The sequence below is a fragment of the Gadus morhua genome, chromosome 14 (assembly GCF_902167405.1).
Source record: "Gadus morhua chromosome 14, gadMor3.0, whole genome shotgun sequence".
NCBI lineage: Eukaryota > Metazoa > Chordata > Actinopteri > Gadiformes > Gadidae > Gadus > Gadus morhua.
Window position 1 is genome coordinate 27904221 of NC_044061.1, and position 18725 is coordinate 27922945.

The following is an 18725-nucleotide window of genomic DNA, read 5'->3' on the forward strand; positions in this document are numbered from 1 at the left end:
TTAACAGTGGTATAATGAGCACATACTACAGCCTGGCGTGATCTATTGCTTAAGTATAATATAATTTTATAGATAATTTCACGGCAAAAAGCTCTGCGCGCCTCCGGATGGCCGTAGCGGGGGGAGCTCTCGTAGGGATTGGGTTTCGCGGGTTTGTAAGGTTACCGGTCCTGTAAGGAAGCACGCCAATTATCTTCCGCACAGAGCAGAACTATGGCCTATTTTACAAATTTATATTTTCTTAATTATATTATTAACTTTGACAGATATTTTTTTTTATTACTGAAAAAAAAAAAAATAATAACTCGGTGTTACCGGTAATACCGTATACCGCGGCAACCCTAGTACCCAGCACTTTTCAAACCACACTCAAGCTTATGGTTATTGTCCCCACCACTTCTAAAAACAAACTGACGCCCAATTGCGTGAAGGGCTACTTGTGAAGTTGGCCGGTTATTAGTTACATTAATGAATCATTGCAAGATATCTTCTGACAAGTTTAAGACAAGTTTGGACAAGGATTGTCTTAAAATGTACATTTCCCTTCCAGAACATAAACACGTGAGAACATGATAGTTTTTACCTCAACGTAAAGGTTTTACACACTTAGGTAAAGGAAGCCTAAAATATGAAAAAGGTGCCAAAATATTCATATCAAAGAGTAAGTTAATAACATCTAAGAGTAGACCAGGTCTAAGTTAATAACTGTTAAGAGTAGACCAGGACTAAGTTAATAACATCTTAAGAGTAGACTCACTTCCTCAGGGAGGTTTGAGCAGAGGCAAAGACCTGTCAGGCAGAGAGACACTATTGCTCGTTTTGCATAATTTTCCGCGCAGTCCCTGCTCAGCTTATAGTGTATGGAAGCCTACGCCTGAACTGGTCTGTCTGATCAGGGATGGACTGGTTTAACCTTCTGAAGTAGAGTCTGCTGAGCTCGTAGGGCCGTGTCGAGAGCGACTCGTGCGTGGTGCGCTCCTCGTAGCCCTACCTACTCAGTTAGGGGTCAGCTGGGGTAAAACAGACTTGGAGGCCGTTAAGGTTGAGGTTTGCTAATGTGATGCATCTTTTGTGTCTGCGCGGAGCGAGGTGCGCGGTGCCAACAGGACGGTTCTCTTACCTTGGTATCGTCAGGGAAACTCCCGGTCTGCAGTTTGGAGAACACCAGTTGTCCGTTAACTGTCACCTCAAAACTCTCTGAAATGGAGAAAACAAAATCGATAAAAATTATTTAGAAGTTTGTGGGTTTATAGGCCGTAAAGAACACATGCGCAGTTCTAGTCCCATCCGAAAGTAAAGTGTCCAAAACAAGAGCTGTTGTGCGTAAAGTCAGCGGACTTACGGGCACGACCCACGGACCCCGTCACCTCCGCGTCGGGGATGGCCTTCTTGATGGCCGCTTCTAGCCGCGTGAAGCGGCTTCTGAAGCCTCATCCTCCGCTGGAAAACATCAGAACTGTTAATAAAGACTGTTCTGTGTGAAACGGATTCAACGAGTCGCACTGTGAACGTTACTCACCAGTATTCAACGTGAACCTTCATCGCCATGCTACTCTGGTGGTTGGGTTGTTGCAGAGGGTCGACTCTGCAAAGCGTTTCTTCTGCTAATTTTTTCCTCACTGATTTCCGGACTCAAAGCGCTGAGTCACTGTCTTTATAGGAACATGAAGCCGCACCCAACGGGGAGGTTAAACCCGCAGGTCCGGATTCTGCTCTTTGTGTGTTTTGGCTCCTGAGAGCAGGGCGCAGTCCGCTCATTATCTATGAGATGTTGAACAACAGGTCAGAACGAAGCCTGCTTCAAAATAAAACGTGTGCACGGAGAGATGGGAGAGGGCATGCCAGACTGCCTGTTTGCACAACCATATTGATATTAGCTTATTGATGTCTTTATAATGTAAACTGATCACAATGTGGTGGTGTTGCGATGCAGTGGACAAAACACACAGCAACGTGTTTCAGATTAGATTACACCCACAAATAGGAATTACAACGACGACAGTCCCTGTCCTGTTCCAGTCCCCAATAGTCCCTACACAACACCCTACTGGTCCTGTCACTGCGCACTACTGGTCCCTACACTGGGTTCTTCTGGTCCCTCCACTACGTCCTACTGGTCCCTCCACTGCGTCCTGCTGGAACAGTCCCGCTCTGTTCCTGTCTGCTGGTCAGCCCTCCCAGTCTTATCTTCCCTGTTCAAAGTGTGCAGACATTAAACAAACAACCACTGGGAAAGTGATCCTGCACCCGCTGGCCGTCCCTCCCTAGTGGCAGGCCTACGGCGCTGTGGACAGCGGGAGGCCTGCTCTTGGCCCCAGAAGGTAGCGGGTAGGCCTGCTCTTGGCCCCAGAAGGTAGGGGGTGGGCCTGCTCTGGCCCCAGAAGGAAGGGCTGGGCCTGCTCTGGTCCACAGAAGATAGCGGGTAGGCCTGCTCTGGGCCACAGAAGGTAGGGGGTGGGCCTGCTCTGGCCCCAGAAGGTAGGGGGTGGGCCTGCTCTGGGCCACAGAAGGTAGCGGGTAGGCCTGCTCTGGGCCACAGAAGGTAGGGGGTGGGCCTGTCCTGGCCCCAGAAGGTAGGGGGTGGGCCTGCTCTGGGCCACAGAAGGTAGCGGGTAGGCCTGCTCTTGGTCCCAGAAGGTAGCGGGTAGGCCTGCTCTTGGTCCCAGAAGGTAGGGGGAAGGCCTGCTCTGGGTCCCAGAAGGTAGGGCTGCTCTGGGTCCCAGAAGGTAGCAGGTAGGTCTGCTCTGGGCCCCAGAATGTAGGGGGTGGGCCTGCTCTGGGCCCCAGAAGGTAGGGGGTGGACCTGCTCTGGGCCCCAGAAGGTAGGGGGTAGGCTTGCCTGCTCCGGGTCCAAGAAGGTAGGGGGTAGGCCTGCTTGCTCTGGGTCCAAGCGGTAGGCCTACCAGTTAGGTTAATAGCTGACCAACAGTTCAAACACTCAACAAAGAGCCTGCACCTAATGTAGAGGGATAGGCAAAGCGAGGAGGAAATGGAACAATCCGCATTGGAAAATATCCAGCAGCTATCGTGAAACCAGTTATTAAAGTAAACAGTGCAGGACTTCCAGTAAGCGGCTGCGGGGGCAGCGGAGGCAGCAGATTCCCATTAGAGTCCAGTAAGCTGAATCATCGCTGAAGGCTACATGATAAACGTTTCCTTACTGAAAGCACTTTCATGTGTTTTAATAGTTCAATGATACAGTACAAAACATACAGTTACACCCATGTTTCATATTGCCCCTGCATAAAATATTTCATCTGCTCCCTTCATGTCAATAACAGTATCTATAAGATACACTCGATTCCAATTGGCTCATACAATAGTTGATGACCAAGATAAAGCAATAGTACCTTTTAAACAATAAAAACTATCACACATTTTTGGTGGACACATCAAGAGTTCAACAAAATAAAATTAAATACATTACATGGAACTGTAAAAGTTGCATTGCAATCTGCCCATATTTTACACGATTTTTCAAATTAAAATGAAATCTTTGCATTAAGCTATGATCTGTGTTCCTCGAGATGGAGGTGTTCTGCAGAAGGCCTGGTGGCGGCAGGGCGGTAACAGACTCACAAACACCTCCTCCCGTTTGTGGCTTTGAAACAACAATGATTCGGAATAAATACTTGACCCTCTGCAGTGACACAAAGCTATTTCATTTATGTCTATACATCTACATATTTATATATAGATATATCTATATATAGATGTATAGAAATATATACATACATATAGATATATATTTTGACACAAAAGCAATTTTATTTATATATATATATATATAGTCAAAACATAAAAATGTGTAAAAAATATCTTAAAAACCTCTCCCTTCCCCATTTACATAGTTTGTTGTTGTTCTTCTTCAAATGTTCGTGGTCGTTAAGTGTCTGAACATTTTAACAGGTCTACCAGAATACAGCTTCTGCATGCGTTCATCCCTTAGAGGAAGCAAAGCCACGACGTCCAGTTAATCTCTCTACCGTCACTCAGGGCAACCACCCTCTGGACTAATCACAGAATGAGTTTGATTGATTGGCGGGAGTCCTTAGGCCCGCCCCCCGGGTCGCTTGAGTCCTCCTGGGGGAAGGTCACCTTGTCGGGAGTGTAGTCATTCCGCTTTAAGTCTGGAGAAAAGGAAAAAACTTTAATAAAACTACGCCCTTCAACAAAACTACACCCCTTTAATAAAACGACACCACTTTAATAAAACCACACCCCTTTAATAAAACTACACCCCTACCAATTGGCAACGTGATGGATGAGATAAATGGCTTAATAAAAAGCTTACTAAGCAGGATAATAAGCAGCCTAATAAGCGGCTCAATAAGCGGCTCAGAGCCGGGGTTACCAGGAAGTTTGAGCTTGCGGCAGCAGGAGTTGCAGTGGTGTTTGGCCCGGAAGTTCCTGATGGCATCGTCCCCCAGGTTGGCCGGGCCGAAGATCATATCATAAGACCTGGAGACACAGAAACACGTTAGGATCCAGAGAAGGCCTGTCTCTGCTCTGCAGGGGGCTGTGACTGGGTGCTGTGGCTGGGTGCTGTGGCTGGGTGCTGTGGCTGGGTGCTGGGGCTGGGTGTGGGGCTGGGTGTGGGGCTGGGTGTGGGGCTGGGTGTGGGGCTGGGTGTGGGGCTGGGTGTGGGGCTGGGTGCTGTGGCTGGGTGCTGTGGCTGGGTGTGGGGCTGGGTGCTGTGGCTGGGTGTGGGGCTGGGTGTGGGGCTGGGTGTGGGGCTGGGTGTGGGGCTGGGTGTGGGGCTGGGTGCTGTGGCTGGGTGCTGTGGCTGGGTGCTGTGGCTGGGTGCTGTGGCTGGGTGCTGGGTGCTGTGGCTGGGTGCTGTGGCTGGGTGCTGTGGCTGGGTCCTGTGGCTGGGTGCTGTGGCTGGGTGCTGGGTGCTGTGGCTGGGTGCTGGGTGCTGTGGCTGGGTGCTGTGGCTGGGTGCTGTGGCTGGGTGCTGTGGCTGGGTGCTGTGGCTGGGCACTGGGTGCTGTGGCTGGGTGCTAGGTGCTGTGGCTGGGTGCTGTGGCTGGGCACTGGGTGCTGTGGCTGGGTGCTGAGGCTGGGTGCTGGGTGCTGTGGCTGGGTGCTGGGTGCTGTGGCTGGGTGCTGTGGCTGGGTGCTGAGGCTGGGAGCAGTGTGCAGGGTGGGACACCTACCCCTTCTCCCCACTCTTGATCACAGACGGATCCGTCAGGATCTCCCCGACACCTGCAGACAGAACAGGAGGTTAAGGTGCTGAGGAGACCCGGAGGTTAAGGTGACGACAGAGACCCCGAGGTTAAGGTGACGACAGAGACCCGGAGGTTAAGGGGTCGCAGAGAACCGGAGGTTAAGGGGTTGACAGAGAACCGGAGGTTAAGGGGCCGACAGAGAACCGGAGGTTAAGGGGCCGACCGAGAACCGGAGGTTAAGGGGTTGACAGAGACCCGGAGGTTAAGGGGCCGACAGAGAACCGGAGGTTAAGGGGCCGACAGAGAACCGGAGGTTAAGGGGCCGACAGAGAACCGGGGGTTAAGGGGCCGACAGAGAACCGGGGCGCTGGTTAAGGAGCTGCGGGTTGAGGATGAGCATCTCATCAGGTTTTGCATCCCACTGCGGTCACTGGGGTCAGCTGATTTAGGATCCATTTATATTTAGCAGAAAAAATTATCCAGAGCGATTGACGCCCAGATGAGCCATGCATGAGCGAGTTCCTACAGGAACAAGAAGTGGGCATTCTGCAGATTCCCCCTGACCGAGACAAAGGCTGGAGATTGCATCAACTTGTCTGTGGAGACGTCAATAACATTCCAACTACGGGTTCTGTTGTCAACCCATAATTAAAATTCTAAATATGCGATGAGGCGCTTGGCAACACGCAGCTCTCTAGCTCCTCTCTCCAGCCAATGTGTGGCGCCAACTCCATTGGTCTTTGGCGGCGGACAGGTGTGTGGCTGGGGGGGGGTTAGGGTTAGGGTTACCTTGCAGGTCCAGGACCAGCAGGTCTCCGCGGGTGTACTCGTAGGTCCAGTGGCTGAAGGCCAGCATGGTCTCCTCCAGCAGATTGGTGGGGACGATCTCGTCTCCGTTGTTGTTGTTGAACTTGCGGAACTCGCCGGTGATGCACTCCTCGATGGCGAACCACTGGCCCGCAGAGTGGCAGTAGAGCAGGAACACCTCCAGGAACCTGAGGTGGGAGGGAGGGGGACATGAGGGACATTTCTGTGGCTTATCCCAATAATAATAAATATAATACATCAAATATGTTGTAGTCCAACCACCCAGCCTCTTCATAACATGAGGGCCCAGGCAGCGAGAAGGCCTCAGTGTGAACCATGTCAGCTCCTGAGCTGCGTGAGGCGCCCAGTGAGGCCCTACCTGGGAGAGTACGGGATGGTCTTCGGCCTGATTTGGTTAAAGGCAAATGTCAGCTTCTGAGCGGCTCGCTGCTGCTGGATCTCCTGCAGCGGAAGAAAGATAAGGGTCAGCACGCCCTGCAGGATTAACATGTCCACCTGATCCTATGATGGCCCCTTTATGATGACCAGTGGAGCGGATGCAAATACATGCAGGACAGGAACTGGGATTCAAAGCTACGTCTCTAGAACTGCACAGTAACAGTGTGACCCACTGGGCTGCTTGAAAACGTTGGCTGCAGGTACATGAAGTTTGGTTTATGAAGTGTGACTGAGTGAGTGAGATTGCGGGAGAGAGAGATTGCGAGAGAGAGATTGCGAGAGAGAGTTTGCGAGAGAGAGAAAGAGATATTGCGAGATAGAGATTGCGTAAGAGAGAGAGAAGTGAGAGAGTGTCCTACCCTGAGACAGAGGTGCAGCACCGTCTCCTCCTTGTAGATGCTCTGCCAGGTCTGCACCACCTCGGGCAGGAAGGACTTGACGATGTACAGGTGTCCGGGCTTGAGGAGGTCGTATTCGGACCAGGTGCACAGCACCTTGAGTGCCCTCCGCAGGCCGCCGCCCATCTCCTCCTTGCTCAGGAACTCAATCTTGGCACAGAGGCCGCGCTGCGCCCAGGAGGACATGCTGTTGTTGATGGTGTTGGGGGAGCTCTCCTCCAGCCGGTACACCGTCACCGGCTCCCCTGGGGACACACACCGCTGCCGTCAGGTCCACCACGACCCTGATGGCTCAGGGTCAGGGTTAGCTAACCCTAACCCTGACCCTGACGGGACACACTGCAGAGGGCCGGTATCAGCAACCTTTCATATATTGGCTATTTCAAGATTTATTCATGTAAAGAGATGAAAAAAAAAACAAAGCTAATGTTTGATGTATCATTCTGTACTTGGAAATAAAGATAAAAAGAAAAGTTATCAAAAGTGAAAGAATACTATTGATGATTCCTTCCCTTGTAAGATAACAATTAGTCACCGGGGGGTAACCCAGAGCAGGAAGGTTAGCGATAAGATGAGTTAGCAGGAAGTTCTTCAGGACTGGTCTGACTGGTTGGATAAGGGTGTGTCTGTGAACCAGTCACTGAACCTGTTACTACAGGGTGCGACTCACTGTGGTTCTACAGATTGTTCTCCTGCCCCTCCCCGCCCTTCCTGAACCTCTGTGTTATTCAGCGCATCACCCCGGGACACAATCCCACATCCGGGTCACAACCACACTAAGATAAAAGAGGCAGGCGTCTAACTACAGCAACACCCAGATGACAAGGTGCTGGTTCTAGTACCGCAGTACCTCCAAGTCAGTGTTGGTTACTTATTACTAGTTACTTCTGTAAATTGTAATGAGATTAATTTACTAGTTACTGCATTTGAAAAGTAATTTCACTACTTATTACTTTACTTTCCCGTTTCTTAATTTACTGTAGATACATGGACAAACATCATAGCCAGGGGTGCACATAACTTCTTGATAGAGTTACTCAGTTGAGTACCAGGAGATGGTGTTTGGTACGCACCCCAGACATAGCTCCACACGTAACATCGGATCTTATGAAACGTAGCCAGTTTCACAGAGGTTTTTTGCGTCACCTTTTTTTTTTATCAAACTGCAGCAGCTCGACCACGGAGCGTTTGATTATCTGACAAAAGGAACGTTGCGATCAGCTGATTTTGCGCAGTTCTCCAGTGTGTGCGCGGACACAGCGCACATGAGCGCACATTTCATTACGCTTATCATTCGTTTCGAGCCAGGGCACATCTTGGGGCCATTTTCTTCTGCTTCGGCTCCATTTGCCTTTTCTTTGCAGGTGGCGTACGCACAAGTAGCTGCTCAATGTATTTTGTTGTTTCGTTTTTTTTTTTCGATCTCCCGTAAGTTATGCAAAAGCGCTGTAGTGACACAAGTGACGTTACGCATCCCCAGTTATGGCCGCGCATGCGTCCTTGCGTACCAGTTATGTGCACCCCTGATCATAGCCCTATCATCACTTAGTGTTTATTGTATACATCTATACAAAATAGCATACAAAACCATATGAAAGAACGATATCCCTGTCTGCACAAAGAAATGCCTCACTGTAAAATCCACAAACAGGATACAGTAGGCTATAGTGAGGTCAATGAGTAGCAACACACAAGTTTCAAAATACCGGCTTTGGGAAACATGAGAACAAAAATTAAGTGGTCAATGAAAAATATAAAAAGGTCACTTTATCCCATACAATTAAAACAGAAATGCACTTAAGCGGCGGTGAAACATGCTGTTACTTTATGTGGTCCAAAGGCTGAATGAACCTGATCTATTTCGCAAGCTATGGCATCGTAAGTGAGTCATCCTCTCACCCTCTTGCAGGCAAGAGCAGCCTTCTCATGTTTTAAAGTAATGCCGTCTATGCAGTGCACCGTCATTCCTAAGTAACTTTTGTTGTTGGCGGACCAAATGTCCGCAATAGTGGACACATGAATCACATGATCCAGGGAGGACTCGAAAATTATTTTGAGCTTCGATTCCATGTCGGTATAACACTTTCACATTTTCCCATTCATGTAATGGGAAAATGTCCTCCTGTCGGATGCTGGCTTGCGAGTCGCGGGTATTTTTTCTAGTATTTTTCTAAATCTGGGCGATTCAAGAGTCGACACGGGAAGCATGTCTTCTACAATGAACCCTGCCTCTCTTTCTGTGTCACCTGCTGCTGCGCTCCTTCGCACAAGCAGCTACGTCACTCAAATCGATCGCTATGGCAACGTGCCAAGGCAAGCAGGCGCTGCAGACACACAGGCAGCACGCATGTGCATGTTGTTCTCACTTTGTATTACCCACAGCGCAAACAAGCCTGTGGGCCTTGTACCTGCCCAGATTCCCCTAGATCTGGCGCCGGTAACACACGCACCACAGATCAGAACTTTACACACAGGCAAACACGGCTTGGGTAACGCAGGAAAGTGCGTTACTAAAGTCTAGTAAAGTAAGTGTAGTTACCGATATTTTAAATGTAATGCGTTACTTTACTTCGTTACCCAAAAAAGTAAGGTCATTACTGCTCCCAGTGCCACCAAGTACCTCCCAGTAACACCAAGTACCTTATTAGGGGAATTCTCTGCTCTCCCAGTACCAGCTCTTATCTCTAGGGCAGGGATGGGCAACTTTCATGATAAAGAGGGCCACATTTTTCATCATAACCTTCGGAGGGCCACATGACTGCACACTTCAACTAAACGTGAGCTGAGAGAAGCTACACAATTTTGAATTTGGTAGATATGATTTCCTGTATTCTGGTGCATTTTGGGGATGGCCGCTACCTAAAAAATCATCCAGAATCATAACCTATGTACGGTATGTTAATTGAACCAACATACATTCATTGAATGTTTTCCATGCTCAAACAGCCACATGAATGGTCAGTATTTTTATCAGTGCAAAGGGCTCAGATACATCATCATTCAATGAAGTCAAAAAACTGAAAAACAGTGGCCCAACATTAAGTGCAACAACTCAATGAACTCAAACCCAACATGCAGTTGTAGTAGTTGTAGTGGCGACTTAAGTGGATATCTTTAATGACTGATATCGCTTCTAAGCAAACTAGACGCATGGGTTTGCCTTCGAATTCTATGAATTCTTCTCATCTTTCTTGACCGAGTTTTCTGCACTCGATCAATTATTATTATTCTTTTTTTTTTCTTTTTTTTTATTATTATGTGCGGGCCTGACTGAGTGAGGATTGCCAGTTGCTGAGTGAGGATCGCCAGTTGCCCATCCCTGCTCTAGGGGCACCGGGGTGAAGGGAATATTCTCCCAGTACCAGCCCTTTCCTCTAGGGGGCACCGGGGTGATTGGAATACACTCCCAGTACCAGCTCTTACCACTAGGGGGCACCAGGGTGAAGGGAATACACTCCCAGTACCAGCTCTTACCTCTAGGGGGCACAGGGGTGAAGGGAATACACTCCCAGTACCAGCTCTTACCTCTAGGGGGCACCGGGGTGAAGGGAATACTCTGCGACAGCCTCATCAGGTTGTTCCGCTCCACGGCTGTGGAGACACACACACAACATACAGGTCAACACACACAACACGCAGGCCAACACACACAACACACACAACACACAGGTCAACACACACAACACGCAGGCCAACACGCACAACACACAGGTCAACACGCACAACACACAGTGCCAAAATAAGGACTTAAGTAATGAGAACCGATACATTCATTATTGGATGTTTTAAATTTCAAATGGAAAATGTGAGAAGTTTTATTCATATCTCCAACATTATACGATGGCAGCTTGTTAAAATTAGAATCAAACCAGAGGTCTCCATCACAGCTCAGGCGACCGAAGGCTCACCTGAGTACTGGTAGCTCTCCATGGGCTTGAAGGGGGAGCTGATTGCTGCAAAATCCATATCACAAATAATCAGTTTAGTTACTTCATCTTACTTAACTTTCACAACAACCCTGCTTATCAGTGTGACTGAAAGACGTTAAATATAAAGTTGTTCACTTGAACGATGTCTACCAGTAGCTTCCTATAACTTCATATTAAGAACAGTGGACCAATAGAGGACTCTTTAAGTGCAAATAAATTACGGTGGACCAATATACAAAACCTTGAGTTTGAAAATAGGAAAATGCCATTTTCTTTACTAACGCGCAGACTTCTAAATCGTCATTATTATGGCGTTGAGCCAAAGGTGGTGCATATGGTGCATTACTACCCCCTGGTGGCCCCGAGTGAATAGCGGGAAAAGTGTGTGCGTGGAAGTCAGGCGAGGCGGACCTCGGATGTGGTCTGAGTGGGACCGTGAGGTGGGCCTGACAACGCCCGCTCTGGAGGTACTTACAGTCCTTCCTGGGGCCCAGGTGGGCATGTCTGGAGGTGTAGAGACAAGCCGCCGCTGGAAGAACAAGCAGGGAACAGGAAGAGTGAGGGGACCTACAGACTAGTGACACAGGGAGAGTGAGAGGGCCTACAGACTAGTGACACAGGGAGAGTGAGAGGACCTACAGACTAGTGACACAGGGAGAGTGAGAGGACCTACAGACTAGTGACACAGGGAGAGTGAGAGGGCCTACAGACTAGTGACACAGGGAGAGTGAGAGGACCTACAGACTAGTGACACAGGGAGAGTGAGAGGGCCTACAGACTAGTGACACAGGGAGAGTGAGAGGACCTACAGACTAGTGACACAGGGAGAGTGAGAGGACGTACAGACTAGTGACACAGGGAGAGTGAGAGGTTTGCCTCCAGACTAGTGACTCAGGGAGAGTGAGAGGACCTACAGACTAGTAAAACATGGAGAGTGAGAGGAACTACAGACTAGTGACACACAAGGAAAGTGAGAGGACCAACAGACTAGTGACCCAGGGAGAGTGAGAGGACCTACAGACTAGTGACACAGGGAGAGTGAGAGGACCTACAGACTAGTGACCCAGGGAGAGTGAGAGGACCTACAGACTAGTGACACTCAGGGAGAGTGAGAGGACCTACAGACTAATGACACAGGGAGAGTGAGAGGACCTACAGACTAGTGACACAGGGAGAGTGAGAGGACGTACAGACTAGTGACACAGGGAGAGTGAGAGGTCTGCCTCCAGACTAGTGACCCAGGGAGAATGAGAGGACCTACAGACTAGTGACACAGGGAGAGTGAGAGGACCTACAGACTAGTGACACACAGGGAAAGTGAGAGGACCAACAGACTAGTGACCCAGGGAGAGTGAGAGGACCTACAGACTAGTGACCCAGGGAGGGTGAGAGGACCTACAGACCAGTGACACACAGGGAGAGTGAGAGGACCTACAGACTAGTGACACAGGGAGAGTGAGAGGGCTGCCTACAGACTAGTGACCCAGGGAGAGTGAGAGGGCTGCCTCCAGACTAGTGACAGACGGATGGACCAGAGAAAGCCTGACGAAGGAGACGAGAGAGACGAGAGTCTTTACCGTTCAGTACATCCTCGCCCCCGGCCCGTCTGGAGAGGACAAAGAGCAGAACAGAAGATCAGCTGAGACTCTGAGACCAACAACCAACCACCGAACACCATTTGCTGAATGTTTTACTCAAACATTCAAGGTATAGAAATATCAGTTATTATAGTAGAGATGGTAAATAGGTGTGAAGTATTGATCTGATACTTACAGGCTGCTGGCCTGGGCGGACTTCACCTGCAGACTCTCCTGGTGCAGCTGCAGACAGGGGAACAAGGGCTTATTAATGGATGCTCAGGACCTCCAGGTAGTATGCTTTAAGGTATAATGCATTGCGGTGATTACAGCAGGTCTAGGCCTGTCGCGATAAGCAATAAATCAATTCATTGATTGATAAATTAAAATAAACGATATTTTTTTGCCGGCCGCAATAATTTCCATTCTTACTCTTTTTTTTTTAAATCATTGCTTTATTGGCCTAATCTGAGAAGAAATCCATGCCATAAACAGAAATATTATAGGCCTTTATTACACAGGTCTTCTCAATGCCGTGGAACGCTCCGTTCACTTGCATAGATAGCAGTCCGGTAACTTGTCAACCCCAGCTTCTTCGGTTGCTAAACAACGTCAACGTCTTTGGCGGACGATTTCTCTGCTGAACAACACTACGAAAGCTGCTAACGAATAAATTGTAAAAAAGACACACCATGTGAATTTATTTTTTCGTTTTGGCAAGTTGCCGTGTAATAAGCGGGATAATGTATAGAACGTCGCCGGTCATTATCGAAAATAAGCCCCTTCAGGGCGAGGCAAGACATCTCCGCTGCGCGTTGGTGTCCTGTTCGCCCAGTCGGGGCTTATATCCCCGATAATGACCGGCGTTCTATACATTATATATATTTATGTCAATTATATTTATTTAGCACAGTAGGCCTAAGTAACAAATGTCGGGATGAAATCGGGCTGGGACTCCTAATTACAGGGCACAACGAGAAAACCCCCTCGAGCATTTTTTGTTGAAATAGGCCGAGTCCATTTTATTTTATTGTTTTTGGTCGTTTTGTTAATTTATTCTTGATATTTGAAATCTCTTCCAGACGTCCAGTTCCAGTGTTCTTTAAAAATAAAAGTTTATTGATCTTCGAAAGGGTGTACCTGCTACGCCATTATCATTCTATTAGTTGAAAAACGGCAATAGTAACGCATATCGCAATAATTTCTGGGGCAATTAATCGCCCAAAAGAATGTATTATCGTGACCGGCCTATGCAGGACTGATGATTGGACCAGAGGCCTCCCATGAGCACTGATCTAGAGTATCACAGCACTGGCACTTTAACTGGGCTGTATTATCAAGCTGTTAACTCATGGCCATCACACTCGCTACTAAAGCAATGTCCACAGCGTCATACTCATACTACCAATAAATGAAAACGTACCGATAAACGTACACGAAAATACACAAACAGATAAATGTACCCGATACAACATAGCAACAAATGTACACGATACGTCGTAGACCATGACAAAGTATAAGCTGTTGGCAGGAACACGTTTATATGCTGTTGGCAACAGTCCAGTCCCAGAACTACTGGTGTTTGTTGAGCCATATAAGAGATTAAGAAATCAACCCAGTCCTAATCTGTTGGCGCTTATGACTGCGAAACCAATAAATGGTGCTTGTTGAAGTGTCGTATGGTGGCCGGTATCACAGGAGAGGGAGGGTTGTTGTACCATCAGCTCGGCTCGTGATCCATGATAAACACTGCCGTGTTGACGACCGCTATCACGGCCCTCCCTCTCTGTGACACTTCTGAACGATCATAAAGTAACCAGCTGAGGCCCGCCCAGATACACCATGGGAGGGAGCATATCTAGATGTGGTTATGTGAGACCTAGACCTTGTAGGGTCCCCTCCGAGACCAAGACATGTAGGGTCCCCATGGAGACCTAGACCTGTAGGGTCCCCATGGAGACCTAGACCTGTAGGGTCCCCATAGAGACCTAGACCTGTAGGGTCCCCTTCCCCCCCCTCTCACCGTGACCGTGGCGCAAGGATCATCGTAGAGGAGGATGTCTTCTGCTGAAACTCTGCTCCTCTCCGTCTTACTGAGAGCTGAAGACAGACCACAGAACCAGGAGCACTGATCAGAACCCGATCACATCCAGGGGCACAGCACTCTAAACTACACATCTGCTCGGCTTGGTCTGAGCCAGTGGAAGATGGGTGTCAGTGCCCTCCATCAGGAACATGTCACTGATTAACTTGGGGTTGAATTGAGTAATTTGGCACACTTTAGTGGAATGAGTGTGATGAGGTATTTTACATGCAAGAAAAATACTTAAACAAGAGAAATAAATTATTAGAAATCAATTCATATATATTAGACATAAAATGAATGCCTTACAGCAGCTGAGAGTGCACCACTGAGTCTAATGAATACATAGTATCTGTTTCTCATGTTCTTAAGGAGAAAAGGGTGAGTCCAGTCTGAAGCAGGGAGCCTTACAGGAGTCCGGGTGGAGGAACGGAGGCCCCTGGTCGAACTCCGTGAAGCCAGCGTACGAGTTGACCGTCCTCATGTGGGGCCGGACTTCAGAAGGAGCCTGTACCCCGGAGAGAGGAAACACAGGCTCGTTAAGAGACACCAACAGGCTCGTTAGGAGACACCAACAGGCTCGTTAGGAGACAGGCTCGTTAGGAGACACCAACAGGCTCGTTCGGAGACAGGCTCGTTAGGAGACACCAACAGGCTCGTTCGGAGACAGGCTCGTTAGGAGACACCAACAGGCTCTTTAGGAGACAGGCTCGTTAGGAGACACCAACAGGCTTGTTAGGAGACAGGCTCGTTAGGAGACACCAACAGGCTTGTTAGGAGACAGGCTCATTAGGAGTCACTAACAGGCTCGTTAGGAAACACCCACAGGCTCGTTAGGAGACACCAACAGCCTCGTAAGGAGAAAGCAACAGGGTAGTTAGGAGACACCAACAGCCTCGTTAGGAGAAGCCAACAGCCTCGTTAGGAGACACTAACAGCCTCGTTAGGAGACACCAACAGCTTCGTTAGGTGACACCATCAGGCTTGTTAGGAGACATGCTCGTTATGAGACGCCAACAGCCTCGTTGTAGATATGGCATTCGCTATGTGTAACTCTAGGATGTTTGGTTAAATAGTCAATGGTTGGTCTTGAACATAGAAGGAACTTTAGCAGTACATATTTAGTGATTCAACTTAGAGGTAGTCATTTCAGGTAAACAATGGCCAGGTGATGAGAAGAGCCATTTCGATCATATGAAGCTAAGTGGTGTCTGGTGTGAAGGCCCACCTGCGGCCGGCTGCGGGCGCCCGGGCTGGGCTGTCTGCTGGGCGCTGGCAGCCTGTCTTTGGGGGAGGAGGACTGAAGCTCCACGACGTCCTTGTGTCCTGCAGGAGTACAACACGAGTCAACATGGCCGTTACGCCCCAAAGGGCCCCAGGACAGGCCCCTCCAGCCTGACAGTCCACCATAGTCTTCACTACCTGAAGGTAGTCAAGATCTACCAGGACCCCGACATGGAACTCATCTAAACTTCTCCTTATTCTAACTCCTATAATTATCCTCATAGATATCGTGTGCAGACCCAATGGAGTGTCGGTCCAACACTGAACCCTGTCCTAATCACAGTAGGTTAGGGATGGGTCAGGATGTCCTTGTGGCGTTTGGACGCTGCAGTACTCATTACTCCCTGTAGAGGCGCTCATCATGCTGCCCGCCTCACTCGGTACATTTCACATCAAGCACCAAACTGGAGGACGGTTGATTGTTCCAGAATTTGCTCCACAAACGTCGCGTTCCAGGGAGACGCCGATTCCTATTATTTATTTTATTGCCGTCATCCCAACGAAATCAGGAAGAACCAAACCAAACCTAAAACATTTCTCACTGGTCAACCGTCAGAGTGGCTGATCTGCCTCGAGCGCCAGCAAGGCGAGGAAATGGACGCATGCGGGACTCCTTGAGACCCTGCGTTGCTGCTGCTCGAGGCTCAGCTCTAGAGAAGCACCATGGGGGGGTTCATCAGCTCTAGAGGACCACCATGGTGAGGGTTCATCAGCTCTAGAGGAACACCATGGTGAGAGGGGGGTTCATCGGCCACTCTCTGCCGGTGAGCAGGAGGAATGCTGTAGAACACTTAATTAGCGACGTCAGCAATCAGAAAAGACGGATTCTCTGAATGTTGTAGCGGACGATGGCCACAGTTCATCTCAATCATTAGGAAACGTACATCACCTCCACCTGTCATTCAACACAATCCTCAACCAATCACTGAAGGCCGTAAGCTACAGCCGACCAATCCCTCATTCTCAAAGTCACGTCATGCACAGAACCAAGACCCCGACAGAACCAGCTCGCCTCAGATGGGCGAGGGACGGACGGACAGACGCAGGAAGGGCTCCTACGGCAGAACCTCCTCCAAACCAAACCTCTGCTGCTGGGGGCCGGTCCGGGAGGGACGCTCTGGTGCCTTCTGGGGGCCTCGCGCCCTTCTCTGCTCTTCTTCTTCTGGGGTCTTCTGGGCTCCCCTGCAGGGGCAAGAGCCACGGGGGACGCCGTTTCTCGAGCGTCGCTGTACGAGGACGCCGGGGTGTTTTCGTCGGTCGCCATGTCGACCACGTGGGCGTCAGCCACTCTAACCCGCGGGCTAGACGGGCCGGCTCTTAGTGAACGGCCGTCGTCGTCGCAGAACGCCTCATTCACGAAGCCCCCGCCCCCCGCCCTCCCCCCGCCCCCGGACCCCCCTTCCGACTCAGAGTAGGTGGGCAAGCGCCCGGCTCGGCCAGAGTTTGAATCCTTGGAAACCACGACAACGGTAGGGTACACACACACACAGTCGTCCTCCTTCCTCTCCACCTCCCCCTGGCCGTACTTACCGACGAACGCCCCGAACTCCACCACGGTGCTGTCGGTGGGGGGGGGGCGGTAGGGCCCGGTCAGGGTGAGTTCCGGGTGGCTGGAGCCACTGGGCTGGGAGGGGGTGCTGCTGACGTAGAAGCGGGCCCCCGGGGAGGGCACGTTGGGCAGGCTGGCGGAGGAGTCGGAGATGCCGGGCTCCTGTGGACGGCCCAGCTGCCTCTGGGTGAAGGAGTTCCCCCGGTGCCGCAGCTCGGGGGGGGACGCTGCCGGGGCCCGGGGCGGGAAGCCCCCGGACACGCCCGCCTCAACGCCCGCCAGGTTCCCCAGCCCCATCCAGCCCCTCCGCTCGGCCCCCAGGGGGGCGCCGGGGTCCGGCCCGTGGCCCAGCCCCGCCCTGCGGCCGGCGTCCGGCACCCCGCCCCCCCCCGCCCCCAGGCCGAACAGGGAGTCGGCCAGATTGCCCCCGGCCTGCGGGAAGGAGGAGCCGAAAGGGGAGCCGAAGAAGGCCCCCACGCTGCGCTTGGCCAGTGCGGAGGGCTTGGACTGGGGGCCCGCGTCCCCGGGGCCCACGTTCTTCGAGAGGCTGAGCTCCCGGCTGATCTGGTTATGCACCTTGCTGGCCTCCGAGGCGCGCTGGGCGGTCAGGGCCTTCAGCGTGTCCACGGTCAGCGCCGACAGGTCCTGGAGGTGGCCGATCTGGGAGTCCAGCGTGTGCAGCGAGCGCTTGATGAAGTTCACCTTGTTGCCCACCTCCTTTAGCTGGATGCCCATGGTCTCCACGCTGCAGGGCCAGAGTCTGAGTCAGTGCTGGCACTTTGAAAACCTAAGTCCTAACAATTGTTAGTGCTTGGAACTTGGTTCTATGAATCCTAACTGTACCGACATCGATTTATTGTTGTTTCTTTTTCTTCTGACAAATGTACTTATTGTAAGTCGCTTTGGATTAAAGCGTCTGCTAAACGCCCGTAATATAAATGTAATGAGTCAACACACTGGGAAATCAAACCAGAGGGACAGCCCCACCTCTGTTGAAACACCGGTCACTGGAGAACATTGTGGACATCACAAGCAACACATTCTAGACCACATCTTATAAACCCCCAAGATCCAACAGAGTCCCACGGAGAACCCAGACGCCGCTCACCGGTCCGAGGTGATTCGTATTCGCTCCTCGCTCCCCGAGTGGAACTCGTCGTCCTTCTCGTGGAAGTAGGTCTCCAGACACTGCGTCTCGAAGTCATGCAGCTTCTTCTGGTCCTCCTCGGTGAGGAACAGCTCTGTGAGACATCACAGACAGAAGGGTCAACGTCACAGACAGAAAGGTCAACATCACAGACAGAAGGGTCAACATCAGAGGACAGAAGGGTCCATCTAACTATATTGTTTTTTAAGACTACAGTATGGTAACTATATTGTATTGATCCAGGACAGAATGTTAACTACATTGTACTGTAACTACAGTATGGTAACCATGGTAACTTTCTTGCATCGTAATAACAGT

The 18725-nt window shown here is 50.3% G+C and overlaps 1 protein-coding gene across 2 annotated transcripts in view; it reads right to left on the minus strand.

Moving 5' to 3' along the window:
- Positions 1 to 3148: 3148 nt before the first annotated feature.
- The window catches only part of trpm7 (transient receptor potential cation channel, subfamily M, member 7), a 39804-nt gene continuing 24227 nt past the window's right edge, over positions 3149 to 18725 (minus strand). For both annotated transcript variants that reach the window (XM_030376365.1, XM_030376364.1), the window contains exons 25-40: positions 18369 to 18501; positions 17242 to 18005; positions 15656 to 15753; positions 14839 to 14935; positions 14368 to 14444; positions 12541 to 12587; positions 12345 to 12373; positions 11243 to 11296; positions 10747 to 10791; positions 10364 to 10429; positions 6800 to 7083; positions 6361 to 6443; positions 5964 to 6169; positions 5160 to 5211; positions 4355 to 4461; positions 3149 to 4130 (exon numbers count right to left, since the gene is read on the minus strand). In XM_030376365.1, the coding sequence (XP_030232225.1) occupies positions 4018 to 4130; positions 4355 to 4461; positions 5160 to 5211; positions 5964 to 6169; positions 6361 to 6443; positions 6800 to 7083; positions 10364 to 10429; positions 10747 to 10791; positions 11243 to 11296; positions 12345 to 12373; positions 12541 to 12587; positions 14368 to 14444; positions 14839 to 14935; positions 15656 to 15753; positions 17242 to 18005; positions 18369 to 18501 (2255 nt within the window). In that variant the 3' untranslated portion in view covers positions 3149 to 4017. The remainder of the gene's footprint in view (positions 4131 to 4354; positions 4462 to 5159; positions 5212 to 5963; positions 6170 to 6360; positions 6444 to 6799; positions 7084 to 10363; positions 10430 to 10746; positions 10792 to 11242; positions 11297 to 12344; positions 12374 to 12540; positions 12588 to 14367; positions 14445 to 14838; positions 14936 to 15655; positions 15754 to 17241; positions 18006 to 18368; positions 18502 to 18725) is intronic.